Here is a 26,235-nt window from a genome sequence, read left to right on the forward strand (position 1 = left end):
ACAAGGAGTTTCTACTCTTAAAGACCTCCTTCAGATTTTTGAATCTATTCAACAAACTCACAAAGGTTTTTAGGTCCTATTCTTCACTTTGTGTCATTGAGAAAAGATAACAGGAAATGGGCATGAGCTAGTCACAGAGTGGAAGGCATGCTCAGAGATACATTCACACTAAACTCAAGAAACAGGAAGAAGGAAAGCGGGGGAGGGGGAGGGAGAGAGGGGGAGGGAAAATGGATGAGCACAGTGAGAGGGGAGAAGAGGAAGAGTAAAGACAGAAGAGGAGGAAAGTATAGAGAGAGGCGGGAAGAGAAAGAAGATACAGAAGAAGGAAAAGAACAAAAGGAGGATGAGGAAGAAGGAAGAGGAAAAGATGGAGAGGAGGGAGAGGAGGAACAGTAGTAGGAGAAGGGGTATTTCTTCAGCCCAATGCTGGGTTAGGAATGAGGCTCAGATTCTGATATGGATGACAAGTTTTCTCCCTGGTCAGTTCTGGCAGGTCTCAACATCTTACAGTTCTCAGGGTCCTGTATAATCTGTCACCCTGCAAAGGTCACCTCTTTGCTCCTGTCCCCAGCTCACCTGGATCACTCAGCCTCCATGGCTCCTGGCCCTGCCTTGATTTAGATCTCTATTCAGTAACGTGGGCACCATCTGCCATTTCCATCATTACTCAAACTTTATCCTGACTTTAAGTTTTGTTCTCGGTCTTAAGTACTGCCTAGCATTCATTATGTCTTCACTACTGATCAGTTAAATGCCTGCCTCCTCCATGGGTTACAATCACCAGGAAGAATGACTCAGCTGCTTTGGGCCCCACAGGTCCGGCCAAGCCCATGGAAGTCACTGCACACAGAAATACAACTGTCCCTCAACATCCACAGGGGATTTGTTCCAGGACCACCCAGTGATACCCAAATCACTGATGTTCAAGTCCCTTATATTAAGTGTTATAATATTCACTATGTACATTGTCATTCTTAGGCTATATATTTATGTCAATCCTGCAGGAGTTATAATAACCAATGCCATGTAGATGATATATAAACAGTTACACTTCATTGTTGAGAGAAAAATGAGAAGAAAAAAAAAAAAACCTCTGTGCAAGGCCAGTAGAGAGAGTTTCTTCTGAATACTGTCTGTCTGCAGTGGGTTGAACCCATGCATATGGAGCCCACAGATACGGAAGGCCAACCATATTACTGAGTGAGGACGGAATAAAACGAAGAGCTTAAGGACTCACACAAGAGTCTTAGGAAGGGACAGGGCAGTGGCTGGCCCTCGTAGGGTGTGCAGGCTGTCCCACAGCAGGCAGCCTTCAGGATCAGTTAAAGGTGCTGGCGATGCCACCTAGATGGAACAGCAATGCCCTCGCTGCATGCACACCTTGACAAGGTCATCCAAGGACAGTCAGAAAAGCAAAAGAAAAGGCTGGTCTTCCCACAGGATCTACTTCTCTGAACTTCTGATTCCTGTGGTGTCAAGTATGGACACTGTCACCCAGTCTTTTGGGGCCACCCCAAGCATGAGTTACACAAAGCTAAGAGGGCAAGTGTGCCAACTGCTGGAATCATCTGTATGTCCCAGAGAATTTGTCTAAGAGGCTGATTGATCAATAAGGAGAGCCATTTGTCTGTCATTTAGACTCTCCTTCCCCTTTCCTATCATTTGCTTTATTTTGTTTAAGGGGCTAAGCATACAGGAAAGCTAAACCCAACCTTACACTGCTGAGTGCCAAATCTGATGAACTGAATTTGACATTGTCATTAAAATATTTTCCACCTCACAGCTAAACAAGAGCAAACACACTTTGTCGCATATGATCCTTGACCCATCCAGACAGACCTAGAATGTGAAGATGCTCCAGGAACACATCTATTTATTCCGCTCACACTATGAGGATTCATTGGGCATCAGCAACAATGTCTGGCACGTAGCAGGTGTTTAATCAACATTTGTAGAGGGGCAGCTGATTGACGAATCAATGAGATCATTAAACAAATGTTTGAGTAATTTGTGACAAAAGTATTTCTTACTGGGTACACACCGTGAATTAAGAGGAAACATAGCCTTTCCAAGTTCACAGTTGTTCTCCTCAACAGTCCCCAAACACCACAGGAGATCCAGAGTGCAAATAAATGGGGAGGCTCTCCCCAGCACGTGCAAAATATGCCTGATAAGTGTGCCCAAAGAGAAAACTTCAATTACACTGTCAGCCCATCATCCGCCCCAATGTGCAGCTGATGCTAAACAAATACACATAGTCATTTTTCTATTTTCTGGGTCATCACACTAAGAGTGTCTATCACTGCTCTGCCAGGCACTCTGTCTCCCTGCCTTCAGTTGGGCACCATGGCCATGATTTAGTCCTTAGTCACTATCACCCTGCAGATGAGTCACAGCATCTGTAAAGCTGAGACAAGGAAGGAAAACAGCACTCTCTGAGAAGCAGGAGTGGGATTACCTACCCCCGAAATAGGGTCCAAGTTCACTTCATAATAGTTGCTTTTAGAGGCATAGTAGCTTACAAGTGTGTGTGTGTGTGTGTGTGTGTCTGTGTGTGTGTGTGTCACACACAGACACAGACACACACACTTGGTTTTGAGTTTTGAGTGCAGGCATCTGTGAAAATCAAAAGTAAGTGTCACATCCCCTGGAGGTTGAGTTATAGGCAGTTGTGAAAGGCCCCTTGCTAGGTGCTGGGGACTGAACCCCGGTCCTCTGCTAAGGCAGCACAAGTATTAACCACTGAGTCATCTCTCAAGCCTCTTCAGTGTCAATTTTAAAGCCCGGCCTGATGGTGCAGGCCTCCTGAGGAGGCTGAGGCAGGAGGGTCACAAGTTCAGGCTTTACATGGAATTACAGAGTGAGTTCGAGGCCAGCTTGGATAGCTTAGCGAGACCTTGTCTCAAAATAAAAGGAGAAAAATGGCTGGGCATATAGCTCAGGGGTAGAACATTTACCTAGCATGGATAAAGCCCTGAATTCACTCCCCAGTACTGAAAAAAGTATTTAAATTAAATAAATATCCACTGTTGAGAATGAGAGTAGTAAGTTACAAGTATCATACAGTAGAAACACGGGCCATTGTCCTGTCCCAGGTACCTGTTCCGTGGTCATGAAACACTTCTTAGAACAAATGCCTGTGTGATACTCACAGGATGTGATGTGGTCTATCAGGGGCTAACAGATTCCACCAGACTCTTATTTTGGTTTGACTCTAAGCTCCCATGCTCACAACAAGCAATCCTTGTGGTAAAACTTAAAAGTCCCCACAGTGCTAAGACGACCAAGTCACACGAAACAAGCTGCCCAGTGACCAATAAAAGAAACTCCGTTTATTGTCATTTCACCCTAAAGAAAACCGTTATAGTGCAGAGCCTACTACAAAAGCGTAGCATTTCAATACACAGAGGTGCATGACGCTTCGCATTCATCTGTGTTAACCATGTGGTTCCAGAGCTGCACAACCAGCTTAGAGGAGAGCTCAAGGAAGCTGGGGCGAAGCTTTATACTGTGTTTAGTTTTTTTTTTTTTAATGTGGTTATGAATAGCCTAGAACATGGGAGATACCGAGGAACAAATCCTTCCTTTGACTTCAGAAAAGGAGAGAGTAAAATAAAAGGCTAAAAATGAGCCGACATTTTAGGCTTTAATCATTTTGAAATTCATTTTGATGGGTTGTTTGCTAACAAGAATCCCAGTAGTGCAACCCAGACCGTGGCTCTGGACAAAGGAGAGAGAGACAAGCTGATGACTGGAAACCCACAAAAACAGGAAGTGAAAGGAAAGGTGAACTCGTACTTCTGGGTAAGAATCAGAATGTGAGTACAGAAAGAAAGAAATATGAGCCAAGATCTAAAACAACACTCAGTTAAGGGCTGACCCCCAAACAGCCTCTCACAGGGGTGCAAACTTCCCCAGTAACAGAACGAAGGGTGTAGCTCTGCATGCCACTAAGTCTCTATCCCAACAACAGCTGAGACCACACAGCTCACACTGTGGCACACTGTTCATCTGCACGGCCATAGGTGTGTGTCAAGAAAATTCCATGGGCAATGCAATTTGACATTCTCATCTCACAAAATACTATTATCCTTTGGGAAAAAAAGTTTCCAATCACTTAAAAATGGAGATACCACTCCTGGCTTACAAGGCATATCAAAGCAGCAGGCTGGATTTGGCCAAGAGAGCAACTATTTATATGAGTCAATTCAGCACTGGCCTACATGCAGCAGCAGACCAAGTAACACACATGCAAGAACAAATCCAATACTATTGTTAAATAAAGGCTTAAACGCAACCCACAAAAGCCATATGGTTCTCTCTGCCATCCATTTACCATAAGAAATTTCAATAGTTGTTTTTATATTTACATATTTATTATTTACGTGTGTGTGTGTGTGTGTGTGTGTGTGTGTGTGTGCATGAACAAGCACACAAACTTGTAGACTTGAGTTTGTTTCCTACAATGAGAGATTAAGAGGACAATGTTGGTTCTCTCCTTCTATCCTGTAGACCTGGGTATCGAACTCAGGTCACCAGACTTGGTAGCAAACCTCTTTTCATCAAGTGAGTTGCTTATGTTATGACTCAGAATCAGCACAGGCTGAAGAAGATTCTACAATATTTAGGCTTCTTTTCAAAAGTAACTTTTTTTTTTCCAAATTGGAAAAAAATTTCAATGCAAATGGCCATGGTAATGAAAACAGATACCAAATTCAAAAAATTATGAATTGAGGGTTTGGGGTGTAGCTCAGTGGTAGATGGAGCACTTGCCTAAGATGCAAGCAGCCCTGATTTCCATCCTTAGTAATATATAAACCTACAGAAAGCCACATGACATCAGCCATGTCTGTGCTTGCATAAATAGATCTACCAGGTCTAACTCTCCCCAACCCCAGCTTCTCTCGAGACCAGTGGACACCTAGGGAGATGTTAGGGAAAGACTGAAAGGATTTCAGGGCAAGAACTCTGCCTGGGGAGGCACAATGCAGCAAGGACAAAGCCATGTTCCTAACTGTCAATCATAGCTAAAAAGAGACACGGGAGCTAAAGTGTGACCAGCTAACTAAGAGTGGCCCACTAGCTCCAGAAGCAGCATTGAAAGGCACACACACTGGAGGAAGAGGGAAAAACAGCAAAGGAGAAAGTGATCTGGGGAACCAAACAAGACTTGTGAAGACTTGGAAGCCTGGCAAAGTCACAGTGTTAAAGAGACTGGGGTTCTTGACTTGAAAATTATAAGGAATTAAATGTGGGAAGGAGAGGAAAGCCCATGGTGGGCATCATAATTGTTAAAGCTTATTAAGAACAACATTAGATTCTACCTCATGCTTTGAAGCTGCCTTTATAAGATTACCTACAAAATCTAATTACTGCTGCATGTAGGCACATTAATGAAAAGCTTTATATTCATGAAAAAGTACAAAAACGTGTTTTATCTGAAACCCAAATCTCACTAATATGTTTTTAGCAGTTTGAATACTAAGTGGTACATTCATCAGCCCATTTCAATTATGAATCTGCAAATCTAAGACTGTAAAAGGACTGCCAAGGTCACAGCCTAGAAAGAGGGTCTCTACAAAATTGTCAGGCTCTGCTGTGATTAGATCAATCATTGTCTTTCGACTCTTCCTTCAAAAATCTGAATTCTCACTGATGCTCAGTAAGGTAAGTAGTTTCTACTTAGTGTGAAATTCACTAAGCATTCCTCTGGAGAGGGAGGAGAGAACACACATCCATGAATCCTCTGAATGCTTTCAAGATCATGATTTCCCAGGTACAAGAAAGCCTCTAAGGCTCTGAGGCTTGAGAGAGGAGTTTCCCTTCAAGGCCTGTTGTATGTTGGAAACCATGCTATTTGTATTTTACAACTAGAGTCTCATTTTTGACACACATGTTTGCCAGAACAGACATCCAACTATTCCCCATATCTGTTGCTTAAGAAAGGATCACCTGGGCAATGTCCACTAATCCAGCTAAGGTATGCCCAAAGATACAGAGAGCAAACAGTAACTCGTCTTTACAGGGAGAGATGCAAGGCTAAACTCCTGTAATCAGTCCTCTTAGTTACAACATCCTCCCCAGCTACGCAGCCATGGAGCACAGCACTCACATAACAACATGCTCTTTCACTCAACCAATACCCAGTAGACAGTGTTCTATGATGATGACCAAGACTCTCCAGATGCCCCTATTTCAGAAAGAACACTAAGCAGTGAGAACAGACCTGATGGCATCCATGGGTCAGACGTTGGTTTGGTCAAGGTGTTCACCTGCTCCCAATTGAAGTCATCATCGTTAGCTTGACTATATCCACATGTGCTGTATGGCTCATCAAAGAGGCAGCCACCTACAATGGTAGAAATAGAGGCAAGGTTAGTCACCCCAAGTCTGAGCTGATCGGAGACTCATCAGGGAGACAGCCATCTACTTGACATCAAACTGAATCTGATTTGACCCTTTCACTTGGGAACTGTGGAACTGACCCCTTCCCTAACCTTGTCAAATGTTGCTGAGTATTAACCATGCCTTAGCAATACATATACATTACGTTGCTCTCTAAAAGGAGCCTAATGTTGGTGGAAGACAATTGAAATAAGCAAACCTAAAATTTTCATTGTCCAGATGAACACTGAACTTTGAAAATTCACCTTGCATTCAAAACTTCAAAAGAATTCCCTCAAGTATTCAATGTTTTCAATAGAGAATTATAAATTGTTCAAAAATATTAAAGAGAAATGTTTTCACTAAAACACTGGTGTCACTGTAGAGGATAAGGCATACCACACATGACGGGCATGGCCTGCAAAATATTTTTCAAATTATCCTTCTCTATCTTACACAGAAGCAAGTTTCAGTTTATGGTTTAAGAAATTTGAGGTCTCATAATCAATGTGGATTAGGACATCACTTTATAGTCCACACAAGTCTAAATGGCAGAAATTTCAAGGCTAAACATGTGGCAAACATCTGCTTAGTTTTGGTACAATGGATGAACCTATCTAAATAAAAAATAGAAAACACAGTATACACATGGTCAGCAACTCACTTGCTTCAGTACCAATGTGATTCAGCCCAGTGATGCTTTTCCATTCCACTCTACAGCCTCTTAGATGCCTGTTATGTTGAAATACGTATAGTGGCAGATCTTTGGCAAATGATTCATAGGGGACAGTGAATGATGAGACTGATCACAGATCATGAAAAACCTGATACCCATTATATAATGAATAGCAGGTATTACATAATCAGTTGCATAATAAATGGATCCTATTAATTCAAAATATTAATGATAATTGCTGGCAGTTGGTAAGAAGTGAGGATTCATGACATGGAGATGCAATTTTAGGACTGTTATTGTACTATGCCTGTCACATACACCCTAGAGGAAGAAGGCAAGGAAAACAGCAATTATAAACCAGAGAGAACGGAATGTGAAGGTCACCTGACCTAACTTTTACCCCCACCGTAAACCAGTCCTATGCCTTCCACAACAACCAGGCATCCTCTGAAGACAGGAAAAACTGCACATTTTGTGTGTAGAAAATTCCCAGAACATTCCTAGACGTTTTAGTCTCCACTCCGCCTCTTGAAACGTGCACCCATTTATCTTCCCTCCACCCCGCAAGGTAACAGTTAAATGCGCAGCTCCTGCACAGGAAATCTGACAGTTTGAAAGAAGCTGTCGTGTTCTGCGTCTTAGTGTCCCCAGGCAATACATGCTCTGCTCTCCCCAATTCCTCCTGTGAGGTTTCCAGACCTGTCAGCTCCCTGGCAGGTGCTCTCTGAACACTTGTCCCGAAGAATGGCACCCTGTGCTGGAGCAAGAACCCATGCAACTCCTGCCCTTGACCTCTCACCCCAACAACAGCTTGGGCAAGAGCACTGGTCTATCCTGAGCTGAAAGCCTGTGTCTTTCCACACCTGCCATCAAGCTGTTTCTACGTGTGTGTGTGTGTGTGTATGTGTGCATATGTGTGTGACCTCTCAATTCACAAGACTGCCCACTTAGCTTTACTAAATCCGTCTCATTTTCAGAGCATCCCTCCAGCCTGTGGACAGCTTTGCCAGTCTTGACCCCATCACTTGGGAATTAGTTATCCTACCTAAATTTACATTGCAGAATAATCACAATTACTCACAAAATCCAAAATGCTCTTGAACTTGAAACTTTTTTGCTCACTCACAGTGTCCAACAAGCTCAGATACTTCCACACCTAGTTGCAGGTGATAGGTTAAGATCAAAGTGCCAGTGCACAAAAAGTAAAAAAAAAATAAGATAAAATGAATAAATAAAGCAAAAATCATCATCACATTATATGTGCAGGCCTATAAGAAACAAATGAATTCTGTGTTTAGAGCTCAGTCATAGCCTCCAGATAGCTAATCTTATTATATACCCAAGGATTTCAAAATACTCACCCAAACCCAAAACATGTCTGGTGCCTAGCATTTTGGAAAAGGACTACTCTACCTACATCAGCAGATATGATGTGTACTCCTTCCAAATATACCTGCATGTCCTGGAAAATGTCAAACAGGAATCAGGAAACCCCAGGTTGTCCCAAATAGCTTCTCTAGGCTTTTTAGCATGTCTCAGTCGGCAGCTCTAGGCACAATGGTGAAATCAGCGTGTTGTCTTCTAGAATGCTTTCATTACTTATAGTCTCAACTAACCCTTCCCCTGGGGACACAAAGCTCATTATCAAAGGTACAGAATTAAACTCAAAGTTTAATCCGACAACAAATGATCATTCGTGTGGTGTCCCCCTCTGAGTTTTAACAAGCTCTGAAGAAAAGTGGATCTGTCCAGCACCCAATGCTAATGACATTCCAATATGGGTGAGATGTTCAAAGACTATGTAACTATTTGTGAGAGAAAAAAAAAAGTGTTCCTTTGTTGCAAGTTGTAGTTGTGACATGGAGAATAGTTTCAGCCTGAAGGAAGCCAAACAGCGGTGGCACAAATAACAGTAAAGGAAAGGAAACTGCAGGGCGGCGGTGGTGGTGCACGCGTTTAATCCCAGCACTCGGGAGGCAGAGCCAGGCGGATCTCTGTGAGTTCGAGGCCAGCCTGGTCTACAGAGTGAGATCCAGGACAGGCACCAAAACCACACAGAGAAACCCTGTCTTAAAAAAAAGAAAAGAAAAGAGAAAAAGAAAAAGAAAAAAGAAAAGAAAAGAAAGAAACCATCATCCATGTTGAAACAAAGGGGCACCTGGAGAAAACCCAGACACTGTGCTGAGTAACTCCTTTATCACAGTCTCAAATGGCAGGAACAATAGAAGTGTCCACAACACAACATGAGGCTGGTTAAGGATCTGGTCTTCCAAATGGCTGTTGCACTGACGGTGTAACCTGCTGCTGAGGCGGACGAATACAGTAGAGGGAAAGCAGAAAGAGCATGCCATGCCAGGGTGAGGACTAAGTTACCCATCACAGTGTTGCCCGGTCACTTGAAAGGACGCATAAAGGGAAAACACATCTCTTTCCGAGATGGTGTGTAACCATCAAAGCCCTTGAAGACAGGATCATCTGTGCATCCGATTGCCTGAAGATATGTGACCTCGCATGCCACTCTTTATCAGTGAGACCTTATGATAGTAACGATGATTTATTGAAATAAAATAGGAAAAGGTAAAAAGGAAATGACATCAGCATTGAAATAAACAAATCCTGGTTCTCATTAGGCTGAGACCAGAGGGCTGCAAGGGAGAGGTCAGCTTGGTGTGCTTGGCGAATTTGAGACCAACCTTGGATACACAGCGAGACCCTCCCTCAAAAAAATAACAAAAATGATAAAAGAGAGGATAGAAGGAGGGGAGGGGAGGGGAGGGGAAGAGACAACCAAATAAAGAGAGAACAATTAAATTTTTGCTCTTAATTCAGTTTTTCACTGACACAAAAGACAAGTCCCAGAGTCAAGCCCTCAGTATTTCCATTTGTTTGTTTGTTTTTAATGAAATCAGCAGAGTGAAAGAACAGGTATCTTAGGTCTGGAGGGATGGCGTGGCATTTAAGATCCTGCTCCTCTCTTCCAGGAAACCTGCATTCTGATTTCAGGACCCACAATGGACAGCTCACAGCCAACCCTAACTCCAGGTCCAAGAGATCCAACGCCTTCCTCTGGCTTCTGTGGGCACCTGCACTCATGTGCACACACTCAGAGACAGAGACAGAGACAGAGACAGAGACAGAGACAGAGACAGGCAGACAGACAGACACACACACACTCTTACACTTTAAAAATAAAAGCTCGTGTCTGAAAGCCCATAGAAAAGAGGAAATCACTCAAGAGCAACATTCCATCTGCACTGTAGTCAACATAGCATTCAGCTGCAATCTGAGCATGACAAATATCTAAATTTTAAAAAAAGAATGGGAAATGAAGGGCTGGAGAGTTGGTGCAGAGGTTAAGAGAATTTGTAGCTCCTGCAGAGGACCTGAATTTCTTTCCCAGTACCCACATGGCTGCTTAGAACTGTCCTGTAACTCCAGTTCCAAGAAATCTGACACCCTCTTCTGGCTTCTGCAGGCACTGCACCTATGTGGTGCACAAACATCCATGTAGGCAAAACACTCATGCACATAGAATACTACAAAAAAATTTTTTTTTAGCTGGGCCTAGTGTTGCAGGACTTTAATCCCAGCACTCAGGAGGATCTCTGAGTTTGAGGACAGCCAAGTCTACAGAGTGAATTCCAGGACAGCCAGGGCTGTTACACAGAGAAACCCTGTCTCAAAAAACACAAAGACGGTGGGGGTGGGCAATGCATTCCCTTAAATCCAATGCAGAATTGGCCTACAATAATTTTACCAGAAAATTTTTAAAAAAGTATGAAGGAATATCCCCTCAAACAAGGAGAACGATCTTAATCCAACGCCTAACACCACTGAGCCTGATTCAGGTAGATCTCAAGATGATACAGCTGTAAACTTGACTGTGTGGCTCAGTATCTTCCCTTTTTATTGTGGCTGAAAACTATAAGCCGGTTAAATGTTAATGAACTCTCTACAAATTATGGCTCTCCAGCATTCTTTCACTCTGGCAATAATTAGGTAGCAAGCCTAGCTGTCTATAAAGGTCAGTCCTGATTTATGAAAATAAAATATTGCCATTTGCATACTGGAGGGAATTTTTCCTGCCTCTTTCTCTGGGGTAGCACAAATGGCTCATTTCGCCAACAGTAATAGGAAATAATTACTCTATAAGGTATAAAGGAGGTGGCCAACTCGCACTCCAGAGGGAAATTTAGAAGGTTTCATATCCATCTGAATAGTCGGTCCTAGACAGATAACAGAGCCAAAACAAACTGACATGGGTTGTAGCCAGAAGTATTTTTGGAGGGCTTGCAAGATGGCTCTGTGTGTAAAGGAGCTTGCAGTACAAGCCAAGCGGCCCAGTTTCAATCCCTGGAATCCACATAAAGGTGGACAGAGAGAACTGACCACACAAAGTCACCCTCTGACCTCTACATGCATGTTGTGGCGATTGTGCTCACAAATATGAACCAAGCTCACACAGACATGAATTATTAATTTATTTACTTAATGGGGCTGGAGAGGTTGCTCAAGCAGTTAGGAGCATGTCCGCTGCTTCTCCAGAAAACGGGAGTTCAGTTCCCAGCATCCGCATGGCAGCTCACAACCACCTGTAACTCCAGGTCCAGGGGACCTGATGCCCTCTTCTGGCCTCTGTGGGTGCCCACACAGAAGTGGGACATACATGGAAATAAATCTAAAAATAAATTTCCCTTGACTGTACCCGGCCGTCATACCATCCTGATCCAGATCACATTTACACCCGTTTTACAAACTAAATGATTCTCTGCTGATACACAGGGATCATTTCCACCCTGATCGCCTTAGCTTTGTGAAGATCCAGGTCTCCCAACTTTATTCCAGAGGGGCTTCTAAGCTGGTACGAAAAGTGTCTAAGGTTTGGGAGCAGAAGGCACTACCTGAAACCGATCATCTAGGCTGAAGGTTCAGGTCGATAATCAGTATGTGAGAATTCTTTTAAGCTGGCCAGAGAGCAGCCTGTGATCTCCAACGTGCTCTGCTAGTCACAGGGACCAGTGCCTTAAGTGGACAAATGCCAGCTACATTTGAAGGGCAATGTTTTATTATTTCGTCTACTCCTCAAACACAGTGTGAGTCTTCTATCTCAATATGTCAAGATATTCACGTCAATATCGACAAAGAACTTATTTTGCAACATGACATATAGGTGTATTTTATCTCCTTCAGTCGAATTTTTTTTTTAACTCTACAGGCAAGCACCAATAGTCTTCAGATTCCTGTGCCAGTCACCAGCTTTAACTCCTCTTAATAGTGCTTGCTCTGCAAAGTGTCTAGACCATCTAGGTCAGGGGTTTTTCAATCTATGGACTGTGACCCTATTTGGGATCAAATGATCCTTTGGCAGTGGTTGTCTAAGACCATAGAAAAACATGGATACTTACAACATAATTCATAACAGTAGCAAAATTACTGTTATGAAGTAGCAATGAAAATAATTTTATAGTTGCAGGGGTGGGGGCAGTCACCCAAACATGAGGAGTTGTATTAAAGGTTTGCAGTATTAGGAAGGGTGAGGCCCACTGGTCTATACATTCTATCTACATTTCCTGTCCTGTTGGCAAGAAGATCAAGCTTCCTCTGGGAGAGGATGTAGGAAAGAGAGCACAGAAAGAGGTGGCCTCATCATAGTGCTGGTAGGTCCTTAGTGCACCAAGCAGGCACCCTCTCTGGCCCTGAGCTCTCCAACACTAGCTTGTCCTAAAGTGCCGCCTCAAGGACCTCTGCAGAGAGCCCCAGTGGAGCCCTGACCTGTACAGCTTGTACTGTTCTCCAGGACACGTCCCCTCCAATGTCTGCAGGCACAGCCTTACAAGGACTCCCTTCAAGCATTGGCCCTGGCAAGGCTCATCTCCATGTCTGTGCTGGGATGGGGCTGCTCCATCCCCTGCCATCCCTTAGCCATAAGAGCTCTCCTTCCAACAAGGCAGTGAGGTCTTTATAGGTTATTTCCCATGCTCCAGCCCCTGCATGATTTCTGTCTCCTGAAGGGATCCTGACTGACCACTCCTATTTTTACAAATGGCAGTTTAGTGTGATCAAATAGCTCACCCAATTACCCAGGAGTCTCAGTTCATGGCCAGCAGCTCAGCCGAGGTCTGCCTGCAAATCCCATGCTCTCCTCTGTCCGGCACCTTTCACAGACCTCTCCGAAGGCAGTCAATACCACACTGATTGCTAATGGCCTGCACAGGAAGGGAACTCCTGAAGCTAAGGCTTCTAGGAAGCAAGTGGGGGACAATCCAATGTCCATTTTATAAGCGCTTAAGACAAACATGCATCCTGAATTGTTCTGCCTTGAACAGGTGGAACTGACTTACAGACTCCAGCCGTCCTTCTTATGGTTGTAATTATAGCCCATTTCAAGTTACTTTGTGGAAGACTGCAACACTCCTTGAGGGGCTTTCTAGAGCATTTTACTCATTTGTTCTAAATACAGAATGACCCCATTTGAGGCAGGCTTTATCAAATGCATAAAACGTATTAAATCGGTCTCTCCATGGAGAAAACAGATTTTAAAAAAAAATTGTGCTAAGATACTCCCCCAAAGAATTAATGCTCAGTGTTCTCTTTTCCTAAAATATATGAAACCACCAGAGGTTCTACTCATTTATTTCAATCTTAAAAATTCTGAAAGACAAACAGCTATAAAGCTACCCAATCCAAAGGATAAGCAGGAAGTGATCTACAACAGACATCATTGTTTTAAGAGTTACAGGAAAAGTGCCTATACCCACACATCAGAGCCACCACCTTCCTCGTCTAAATCACACCAACACTAGCATTTAATTGCCTGCCACACAGTAAAAGTATACGGTACCTCTGAAACTTTGTGGGTGTGCTGTGATGTTTAGTGAATCAGACACTAAGCATTACAGAAATGCTCTCCGACATAATTTAATCTAGCAAGCAGTCTTTACACATCGCACAGGCATTTAAATGGCTAATACGATGCTCTATTGTAAAACATGCCATTTGCCCATGGATATGTTTTGCATAGCGCAAAGCAAATGAGCTTGTTTCCAAAGTTTCTATGGCTTATTACCCTTACCACAGCCTTCATTCCCTATCAATCTACGGATTCCTAATATTTAAACAGGCTGGGTAGCAGCAAGCAGCCAAGTGGTTTTGGTTTTATTTTTTTCCTTATTGATTTTAAAAACCTTTGGTTTTTAATGGGTAGGGTCATTATTTCTATTTCTACATCCTTCAGATGATTAGTGACGACTCTGTTTTCTAGCACATAACATAACTATGTTCCTCATAGGGCTGCTACTGGGTTGAACTAACCTACTCTCAAGAGCTCCCTGTGTGGCTGGAGTCTACCTGATGCTCCTGTCCTCACACGACAGTGCAGACACTGCACTGTGAAATCAGGACTGTCTGTCTTTGCCTTAGATAGAGGACTGATAAATGAAAACTCTGTTTAGGGAAAAGACTGTCTGGTCAGGACTGGTCACATGATCCTTTGAATCACTTGTGTTTCAGGTTCCCTCACTGGAGTGGGGTTTATCGGGGTCCCATGGCTAGCCGCATCTGTAGGACCATGATAGGAACACAAGTTTCCAGGCTGCACCCCAACGCCTCAGTCAGACACTACGGCCCTTAGCTATCTGGGCTTCAGCAAGCCTCCAGTGACTCTAACATAGAGTGTTTGACAATCAATCTCCTAGAATAACACATTTAACTAGAAACTCCTGGGACCAGCCTCGGGGATCTATGGCTCTTAAAAAGGTCCCAGAATAATCTAATCACTGACCTATTTTTAAAAGGACTGCTCTAGATTGGTAGTTTCAAATAGTTTAAGAAGGCATTATCAGGTTTTGGGAGACTAGAGAATAGCTCAGTGCTAAAATGCTTACTTTTTGTGAGGGAGGCCATGGGGTACATCCTTAGCACTTAAGAAAAGAGACATTGTTTTCTTTAAAACACTGCGTCACTGTTTGTTATTGATAAATTATGTCTGCATAGCACTGTACATGTTCAAGCATAACAGCATTCATGCAACTGACTTTTTAAAGTGTAACTAGGAAAAAGATCTGTAAGTTAAAACCTAAATATTTTCTCCCACAAATAGCCAGACACATTATATTCATCAAAAAACGCCCAAACAAAGCCTTTTGGCCACTGCAGTTCCTAATATACTTAGGAGTTTAGTCATAAACACCTCAAAAATGAAGAAGGACAATAGAACATCAGGGCTGGCTCTAAGCTCAATCCCTTGTTCTCATTCCCAGATATTATACCCTTGATCTGTCTGTCATATTTCTCCTAAGTGGATCCACTCAACAAGAACAAAATGATCATGCTAAGACAAATACAGGAAGTTAACAGGAGGTAGGATTCCATCAGTGCCCAGAAGCACTTCTGCCTGCTTGCTATGATTTACACATCTATCTCTTGATAACTTTACTAGCATAAGTTATTGTCTGAAGCAGCAGATAAACTCCTGAATTCAGCCAGTCAATCATGCTTGCTAAATGAGTGTACCTCAAGGAACATATCCATTATATTCACTGAGCAGAATCAAATTATAAGGAAAAGGTACACTCCATCGCATGTATTCTCTTGGTATTATAAACCATTTATTTTAAGGTCCTATAAGTAGGGGAATGACTAATATAACATAGGGTAATTTGTCCAGATGAATATGCTAAACTGGGATCTGGGAGGTGGATTCCAAGAAGTCTTGGGTTTGTCAATAACATGTCTTTCTCACTGTCGTGGATTCAAGAGGTAAGGGGTCTTCACATCAAAGATCCATTTTGCTCCCATGAATCCCAGGATGCAAAGGGAAGCAGGCAGCAGAGAATCGGGGCACTTGGTTCCAAAGCCTGTCAACCAGATGCCCCAGACCCACTGAGACTGAGGAATGAGAAGAATGAACAGGTACTCTTCCCCACCCCACATTTCTTCCGACTGAGACTGACCTCTGCTCCCTCATCCTCTGCACTTGACGTGAGGAGGCATCTCACTACCCTTGGTGTAATTCTCAGGTCTAAAGACCTCTTGTTTTATTAAAGTGTGTCAAAACTTCCTGTCACTCAATTGTATGCTCATCTGAGGAAACAGGTGTCTCTCTCAATGCCAAGGGGACCTGAAGTCACTGTTGAAATGATGGAGGAACTGTGTGCTGTTTTCAGTCTCTCAAGTCCCATACAGGATTCTTCGTGGAGAATTTTGACCATGAGAAAATCTGAGAACCTATTCCCTATACGATATATGACTCTATAACAGCTATTATTAGCCACCCATAGGAACAGAGAAGGCTAAACTTGTTGGTACATGCCAAAGTATGGCCATGGATTCAAGATGATGACTATATGTAGTTCACAGCATCTCTAAGAGAAAAGCAAATAAACAGATGTTTCTTGACATTGTCTATAGTGACTGGGTCACTAAGCTCTCTGCTCGACATCTTATGATCCAAATGACTTCCCCAAGGCTTTCTCTATCAGTTCTTCATCCCTCCTACACCATGGTTTGAATCTCAGCCCAGGGCTTCACTTGATTTGACCCACTCCAACATAACTATTCCCTACAGTACATCCTGTATACTTCCTCTTCTATACTTAAGTCTATTCATTCATTGACTCTTAACTGCCCATGGGAAAACATTTTTATTTTATCATAACACATAACATTGATTTTGCTAGTCTGGGGAGATGGCAGGGGTGTTAAGCCCATCTACCTTTTTAGATTATTTTTCATTTTTACCCCACCTTCTCTTTATATCATACCTAACAATTTATGGCTATTCATTGATTTACCTCCAGTGATTGTACTACTCATCTGCCACCCATTTGCACACATGGTCTTGCATCCACCTAACACAGTCTGCATGCCAATCCCAAGATCTAGACTGAATATTCTTACTTATTCTTCAAATCTCAGGATAGAAACCACCCTCTGAGGTCCCTGTTGTTGACGTCATCTCACAGATAAAATCTGCTGCCCCTTCCTATGAACCACTACTATAAAGAAGAGATCATTCTGGTGTTCTTACAACAGCACAGCTCAACCTCTCAGTGACCATGCTGTGGCCCTACCACACTGTAAGTACTGAAATAGAAAAAAAAAAAAATGTTCTGCTGCTCATCTCTTTATCCCTCACCCCCAGGTACCAGAAAATGCTTGTTTTTCATTAATACTTAGAATTAGGGGAAGAGTTTTGTGACAAAGGTTAGAACAGAATCGATATGGTGTTCAATCTTAGGCAGAAAGGAAGAAAGGAGAAAAGCCATCCCCTGGGCCCTAGTCACTGAACATCAACACCCGGGACACAACAATGCAAGAAGTCTTATTCCTAGAGTTCCTCCCTTTCTTCCTCCCTCTCTCAGCCCCACCCTCCCAACTAGGACTTAGGTCTCTGTCATATCATCAGGCACTGGGGAGGAGAAGAAGGGGTAGTGGAGGGGACAGACCGAAGCCAGACAGGAAAATAACTCAGGGGACAGAGAGAGTTAAAAAGGAACAATGCGAAAATTCTGCAGGAGGCAAGAGAAAGAACAAAAGCCCACCCTGAAGTTCTCCTTGTCCTAAAGGATCCAGATGAAAAGGAAAGCAGAGAGTCAGCAACTGGATGCAAGACTCTGCGAAGATATCCCGGGTCTGCTATTCTAAGAATCTGCATAATGAGGCTACTATTTAGCAGACCTCAGCACAAGTCAACAGCAAACACAGACTGTACGCAGTGCACTGGGGCTCTGCTTAAAGGCAGCCAGTCACGGCATGGTCGAGATTTGAAACATACAAAAGAATGTTGGCAGGACATGTGACACATCTTTCAAGTGTGTGAGACAGAAAACTAGTCAATGGTCCTTGGTCCTTAAAGAGAGCAAGCTTTGAGGGTCATACTTGTTACATAATTTTTAAGATTAGATAACAGATTCTAGGCAAAATCCTTCCGGCTGGGAGTGAGGCTTACAAAGCACAAAAGTGCAGTGAGTCAGCTTCCCCGCCAGTCGTTGGCTAGGACCAATTAGTTGCGCAAACATAGGGAACTAAGAACATTAGCTTTCTCAAGGTCACTGTAGCCAGCGTGTCTTTCTTGTCCTAATTGAGTGCTTGCTCCATGATCTGGTCACACTGTAGAGTGCAATCTATAGTGAACTACAGAGAGCAGGCAGTCTGAGAGCAGCAGACTGACCCAGGAAGCAGTTCTGGGGTCCGGTCTCAAGGCTTTGGGCAAGGCAACTGACAGATGTAGGAGGGATGTAACAGGACAAATGTACTCACCACCCATGATACAGGTGTGCTCCTACCCTGGAAACTTAAAAGCTGACCCCATCCTTCCATCTAGGGTGCCATCCACCTTTAAGAATGCTGTCAGGGTGAAATGTGTTTGTAGATGGAGTATAAAATACTCTAGGAACCACTTACCCATTCTCTTCCTATCTCTCTAGTAAGGAGGCAAATGTTGCCTTTTCTCTTTGCTGGTGGTGACCAGTCTATTAACTAGCATGACTGAACTATTAACTAGCATGACTGAATTAGAGCTCCAACTACAATCTTCAGAACACAAAGGTGGACAATCCCAAGAGCTTCTAAAATTCTATTCTATTCTCTCTCTCTCTCTCTCTCTCTCTCTCTCTCTCTCTCTCTCTCTCTCTCTCTCTCTCATTCTTTTTGTTTAATGTCTCAGTCTTTTTGTGACCGAGTATTATGAAGCCCACACTGGCACACTGGCCCCTGCATCTCTCTCTGAGTGGCCTGCATGCTGGGAGGCTGGCATGTGCGATGAATCCCAGCTTTGTAGCTGTTTTACAGGATGCTCTGTAAGCTTGGAGGGGGCCTCGGCCATATTGGGCACATATATTGACTAGTATCTAACCTACAATGGGCACACTGTGAATGAAAACTAAACCATTGTAAATCAATACAACCATTGACTGGGCTTGGCTTAAGTAACAGTAATGCATCAAGGGGCCGTGAATATGTCTAGAGGAAGCTTCAAAGACTAGCTCAGTGTCTGGAACATTAAAACCGGTGATCAAATGTGGCACTCTGGGACTCCAACCACCGTTCAAAGTGGTCAGCTCTCTATCCTGCCTTGACCATCGCTACAATCACATTGGCAACTGTTGTCTCTCTAGAGTTGCTGGGTCTCACTTAAGGACCTAAAGTTGCAAACATCAATAATATACTCACTCTACCCTGGACTCGGAGAAAAATGAGGGGATACTCAGCACTTTACAGCAGCACACCCAACTGATAAAAAGTTCCTAGGCCTGGAGTGAAAACCAAGTGGCATTAATCTTGATGTTTCCCCTCCACATGCTCTATAAATTTCATAGAGGGGTTGATTAAAGAAATGCAGGCCCGACCTTAACTACAGGACAGCGAATGTGTCTCTTACCAGGAACACTCAATAAAGAAACTCACTCTACTTCACCATCTTCTATTGCTAACTTCAAAATTAAAAACTAAAACCCATGGGGAAGCAGAAGATTGAAATAGGTCAGGGGGAACATGTGGACTGACCTACTCTTTCAGGGGAGTGGTCAGATCTAGACCCTCAACACGGAGACATTAATGCAAATACATTCCTGATTTACAAGTTGGCTAGAAGACCTTTACTTCTCTCCTGTGTTTATAAGAATATTTCTGAAACCACCAACTCGTCTACTCTCAGAAGAAGACTGTTCTACTCTTCCAAGGTTCCCGAATACAGGACTGCTGCCATGACCTTGTCCTTCTCTGATCCCTGCTTTTCTCTGTGGGTCAGTGATTCTGAAACCCAGAGTTTCCGGATGAGCTTGAGAATCCAACAGAGCTAACTACAAGATCTGTCTCCCCAGGACAAATACATGTCTGCAGAAATGTTTTAACTCCTCAGGGTGACAAATTCTAAGGAACAAGTTGGCATTCAGCCAAAGGATAATTCATTGGCCACCTGCAACAGATAGGCAGGGGTCATTTATTAATGCACAGGTCCTGGTCTCCTCCATGCACTCACTGAATCTGAGCTGTGGACAGTAGTACTAAGGCTCTGAACTGTATGGAGAACACTTCACAAGTGATCCCACGGCTGGATGGGGCCATTCAACCATTTCCCTGCCCACTCAAGCCATCACGCAGTCTGAAGAACATGCCCCACGATCACTCAGCTATCTCTGGGGAACTCACACTATCATCACAGCATTGCTAAAGGGCATGACTCCTGGTGCATAGTGTGCCTCTACTCCACACTCATGTTCATGTGCACACCATGCCTCCCCTCTTACATGTGCATCAGGCCCTAATGTTCTTCTGTGCCTTTGCCTGGACCACTTCACAGCATGTTCTTGAGACCACTGAGACCACTGCCACAGGAGGTACCAGCTTCCTTTTTCCTGACTGTCAGATGTTCACTAACATTTGTCACTCTCATACATCCAAGATCATCCCTGCTGGGGTTTGTCCACTCGGACTCCCAGTGACACAGTGAGCCCTGGCTACCAGATGTCCAGGAGGGCATTTCATGACCTGTCTGTACTAATGCTAGGAGAGGTCCAACTCATGTGTCTACACAAGAAGACACAGCCATGCCACCTTGTTCCCTAAAGCTACAAAGGACATTAGATACAGGCCACAGTATGGTACACTATGGACCAGAGACTAGAATTTATGTCACTTATCAAAGCAGATCCAATCAACACCCAGTATCTCCTGAGCCACATCAATGCTCAGCACTATAGCCTCCTGACTATCAACTTTGAAAGGAATACATGGCACACATGTGGTCAAATGCAATTCAACACTGTGACATGAAGGTGGTTTAACATCACGTTAACCCATTCATATGTATTTTTTGCGTTTTTAGTATACTAATTAATAATCAATTTAAGTTTTGGTATTCCTTGGATCTTGCTGGCTACTGTTTCATTGGGAAATCTGGTTTGCCTGTGTTTTCTGTGACAGCTCTACTACTTCCCGTAGGGCTATGTAACCCTCCATGACCGCTAAGTTGCTTGATCTGTCTCATTATCGTCAGAATCATGACCCCAAATATCACAGTGTCCCCTGGGAAATTAAACTGAAGAGCACTCTATCAGACAGGACATTAAAATAGTGGTGAGAATGGAGTGTCTTGCTCTGGCAGGGGCCTTGAGAGGAGGACATAGAAAACCAAGCCACAGGGGCAGGCTGCTTAAGAACATTGCATCCCTTAGTCACTTATACAGACGCACTCCTTTCCAAAGCCTTACAGAAAGTTCTCTCCCACAGCCCTGATCAACCCCATATTCCTTTAACTTTCTGATTGGCTAAGGAGTAAGAGATGCACAATCCAGCTCCATCTTTGACCTCTGCAGAGGGAGGTGAGTTCTACTCTCTAACGTCTTAGGACCTCCCAAGTCATTTCCATCCACTCTGTGGCTTCATCCTCAAGAGAACAGATCATACAGGGAACAAAGCCATACCATGACAAAGAAGAACCGCAGGCAGTGTGACTGTCAGGCTCATCAAAGGATACTTTATTTCTTCACAAGTATCACGGGCACCTGGTAACTATTCTAGGTAGGTCCCCTGGGCTCACCAATGGCTGGCTAGCCAGCCCACTTGGTAAACTCCAGGCAAATGAGGGCAAGTCCAGACCAAAGAGTGGTCATATCTTAAGAAATAAGTTAAAAGGCACCTGAGGAATGATGTGTCTTCCCCTCTCCAACAAACATTTATGCACATCCCCACATGCAAATGTACTCACATGAGCACACACTCAAACAAAATGGCATTCCCTAGCTCCATTCATTTTCAGACGACAGCCCAAAATTCTAAGACACAAAATCACTTACTTGAAGTGGCATGGTAATAGAGGGTGAGACCGTGGCTATGGCACTGGAACAGCCAGAAGTGAGTATCAATGGGAATAAAACGCCAAGTTACCAATGGGAGTGGAGGGGGAAAAGAAAGGCCAGACAAGCTGTGGATGTCTATGGCTGTCTTCAACAGTTGGAGGTGTTGGAGAGGGACCAGAGAAAAATGGAAGGTGAAGCTTCCAACAGACAACTTGAACCCGCCAGTTCCCTTGGAAGAAAGAAAGAAAGAAAGAACCTAGAACCAAGCTGCACAGGCCCAAAGCCTTGGAGTCAGTACATTCTATTGGGAAGCTTTCCAATAGCAAGTATATTGGCCTTAGATATTGCACAAGGGTATCTTCACCCTCCAAGCTGGCCTCAGCCCTCCGCTGCCCATGATACATACATAAAAAACGAAACAAACAAAAACAATCCTGCTCATCTCACTAGGATCAGGAGACAAGCACAGTTTCACGTGTGTCTGTCTAGGACACTTGGGTTTGCGAGCTGGGCTCTGCTGAAGCCAATAGGAGATCACAACAGGATCCTTGTGAGCACTCCTGGGGCCTTTGCTTCTAACCTCTCATCGCTGGCCTCAGCTGCTCCACTCGGGGTGTTTAAAGGCTTGACACTTTGAGAGTTCATTTGGTAGGTACTCTTTTAGAAGTGAAGAGTAAAATGAAAGTGAGCTGGTAATGAATGTGGAGGAAGAATTACTGGTGAAAGAGACCAGAGGAGGGAACAGAGGCAGAGGAAGACACAAGATGGGTAGGGCAGATGTGGGGAGGCCTGAAATGCTCAACAGAAATGGTTCACAATGGCCATCTGGGAGCCCCTCTGCTACCTGGGCAGATGCTCTCCTCCCTGCAGCTATACCTACTCTGTACATGCTGCTAAACCCACCCCAAACACAGTCGGAGACCACATAGGTGGTTTCCAAATTAGTAACAAAGAAGGTTAACTCCTTCTTTGAAATTAAAAAAAAAAAAGCTACAAAATCCCCTTTAACAAGCTTGATTGACTAAAAGGCGTAGATGTCATCTGAAGGCTCATTTGAAAATAATCATAAAACAATAGAACTTCCAAGTGAACAAAGGGTGTGGATTAAAGTTTGGCTTATCAGAACTAAACTTACCTCCACAGTATTTCCTTTTGTAGTTACTGAAGCAATAACAGAGGAAAATAAGCTTCAGGTAGAAAACTATTCTGTGCCTCCAATTTCCCCAGCAAAACCTCAGACCGTTTTATGTGCTGGGAAATGCTATCAAGTGTGATGCCCGGCCTTAAAACCCAAAGTGAATAAGGACTTCGCCTAAGATGTGAAAAAGGCACGTTAACCAGCATTTACCTGTCACAATGGGGGTAGATAGCTGCCGTCTTCAGGTATCTGCACACACAGGCTTTTATCTGACTTGCACTAAATGGATATTTTAAACGCTCGACAGAGCAGAGACAGAGCTAGCCTTGGGAGGGGAATCATTTCACTTAAAAGTGGAATTGTTTTAACTCTAGGGATTCTGGGAAAGGTTGTTTTGTTTGTTAATAGCTCTACCAAGGGGATTGAGGATGTACAGATGTGAGGTAGAAGCTGCAGCGCAGTAGATTCAGATAACTCATCCTTAGCACCTGACCCTGTAAGTACACATGGTTTCTACAAGGTTTCAGCCAGACTTAGAGGTCTGGACAAGATGGTCTGTAACTACACTTAAATAGACTCCAAGTCGAGGGACAGGCAAGACATGCGCATGCCACTGGACCAAGGTAGCTGGTTTGGGGTTTTTGTTGTTTTGTGTTTTCTTTTTAGACATACCCACAGTCTCACTCAAAAATATTATTGGCTCATAGCTTCTGATACCCCATGGTATACAAGGAGACCGAGAAAGCTCTGGATTATAGGGAGTAAGGCAATTAATGAGCTATTACTATTTAAAGAGAAAAAGCCCTGTCAAAATAGCTTGACATAAAAATGGTGGTTTTTAGCATACACAACTTGCAATAATGCTGCCAACAAAAACAGTGGGTGGTGACTCTGCCAGCTAAGTGGAGCTGTAATGGGAAAGGGGCGGGGCCACACAGGACTCCCCTGCCCCACCCCCCCAGGAGCCCCTCGCCCACCACAGCTAGCTGTGTTCTCCCAAGGCCACCGGCTCCTCCTAAAACCATGTTGGGGACTTGTCTGGGCAAAAAAAACTTCAAGATGAGAACAACTCAACAACGGAAACCCTCCATGAGGAGCGACAATGCTTCTCTGACAATTGTCTCACCCAGAGCGAACACAAACCATTTATATCGAAAGATGAGGGAAAGAATTCTAAAATTATCCTGGAGTGAAACACTGGTAAATCCATCTAAAGGTTTTCCCAGGACATCTGGCTGGGGGGTTAGCCCTACTGGAGATGTCCCAAAATGGAAAGGAAGGCTGTGGGTTCCTAAGTCAACACGGCCTTCTGTTCTCCGAGTCAAATGGAGGGTGCAGTGAAGGTCTTTGATCTACAACGGATTCAACCATCACCATCTCTGATGCTGCTGGGTGAGACATCTGTCACTACTTAGAGTGAGATTATCAAGGGGAGGTGGAAAACTGTGTCTCTAGGTTAAACAAGACATAGTGGCAGAGATAGCTGGAGCCCCCTCAAATCTGCAATCTCCAGTGTTCTGGAGCTGATTCAGCAGGGTTGAGTTCACGGCCAGTTACACAGAAATGTCAAGGCCAAACTGGACTATATCATAAAGCACTCTCTAAACTAGGTGGGGCTATGGCAGGCAGTCCACTCATTATAGAAACACTGAGGAAGGGGAGAAGGCCTTCCATCCCTGACAGGTCTATGTCCTGTGTGTTCCTATTTACCCCGTTAGAGCAATCTGTTCACTATGGCTTCCTAGCCACATGTAACTATTTACATGTAAACAGAAATAACCTGACAATAACAAAATGTTTATTTATTTACCTATTTTTTTTTATGTATGTGAGTGTTTGCCTGCCTAAATGCCTGTGTACCATGTGCATGTCTGGTTCCCTGGGAGGCCAGAAGAGGATGTTGAGTCCCCCGAAACTAGAGTCACAGACAGTTGGGAGCTGTCATATGGGTGTCGGAAGTCAAACCAGGGCCCTCTGTAACCCCTGAGCCATCTCTCCATCCAGAAAGTCATGAAAACTACACATGTGTTCCTTAAAGACCCTAGGGGCAAGCCAAGTGCTCAGCAGCCTCGACTGTTCTGTGTTCTGGCTAGTTCCCTGGTGGCAGAAGGCACAGACCTCAGTAGTTTATTCTCAGGACTTGGAAGATCTTTAATGGACAAGACACCAAAAATAACAGGTGTCACAAATAAGCTGCTTACACAGATCTACGATTCTATGGAGGAAGAGAGCCCTATAATGTGTCCGACTTTTTACTCGGATGACAAAACTTACGTAGGATAGAAAAACGATTACACTTAATAAACTAGAAGCAGGTCTGACTGGGAGACAAAGTAGGAGGATCTCCAGAGACTGGGGGAAGCCCTCTGGAATCCTGGATGCCCTCTCCAGGTCCCAAATGCCTCCTAAGGCTACCTAAGGGTTCTGCTAAGTCCAGCCTGGGAGTTAGCACACCAGGCCAAGGATTTCCTTGAATAAGGAATCTGAGATGTACGAGGATGATTCAAACAGTGACCTCAAACTTGATCATTTCATTTTATTCCAGCAGGCTACAAGGCGGTGTGGCTATGGCAGGGGCTGACACGATGGGTAAGGTCCAAAGTTTCACCACACGGTTGTGCAAATTCCAGAGTGAGTCCAGCACGTGACACCCCACATCTCAGTATCATCTAGGTTGCTCACAAAGGTACACAAGTTCTCCTTGCCCATCTCCTCTTTCTTGTCAGCCCCATTACGGATGGTAAATAGGTCAAGGAGAAATGTGAGTTCTTCTAAGGAAACCGGTGGTATCAAGTCGGGCAGATAAAGACTCTCTTAGGAGTAGCACTGTCTACAGGCTTGTGCAAAGGCAGCCTGGTGTCCTGCTGGATGAACTGACAAGACCATTGAAGGTGAGGACCTGAGACTGGGCTGGACAGCTAGCCAAATCCACACCACCAGCAGACATGCAGCTCTTAGTTTTGATCCTCATAAACATCCATGTCACTTTTGGGGAGACTTTAAGTGTTGCTTAGGAGCCACTGGACAACTCCAGCATTGGCGATGATATTTCTCCCAACAGTTCTGGGCAGATGATCACCTTCCCTGAACACGTGACCCGAGTGTTCAAATTTGGCCCAGTCAGGCTTAGGCAGCTTCTTGGAAGAGTACGGGTTCTATTTTCAGGACTGGCCACTTTACCCTCCCCCTAGCTGCCCCTCCAGCCTGGACCTGGTGCCCAATGTGTAGTTCTTGCA

The 26,235-nt window shown here is 44.0% G+C and overlaps 1 protein-coding gene across 2 annotated transcripts in view; it reads right to left on the reverse strand.

Annotated features, from left to right (window-relative positions):
* Ptprm (protein tyrosine phosphatase receptor type M) overlaps positions 1 to 26,235 on the reverse strand; it is a 713,675-nt gene that overhangs the window by 542,389 nt on the left and 145,051 nt on the right. For both annotated transcript variants that reach the window (XM_059277901.1, XM_059277900.1), the window contains exon 2: positions 6,230 to 6,352. In XM_059277901.1, the coding sequence (XP_059133884.1) occupies positions 6,230 to 6,352 (123 nt within the window). The remainder of the gene's footprint in view (positions 1 to 6,229; positions 6,353 to 26,235) is intronic.

Source organism: Peromyscus eremicus, chromosome 13 (assembly GCF_949786415.1).
Source record: "Peromyscus eremicus chromosome 13, PerEre_H2_v1, whole genome shotgun sequence".
Classification (NCBI taxonomy): domain Eukaryota; kingdom Metazoa; phylum Chordata; class Mammalia; order Rodentia; family Cricetidae; genus Peromyscus; species Peromyscus eremicus.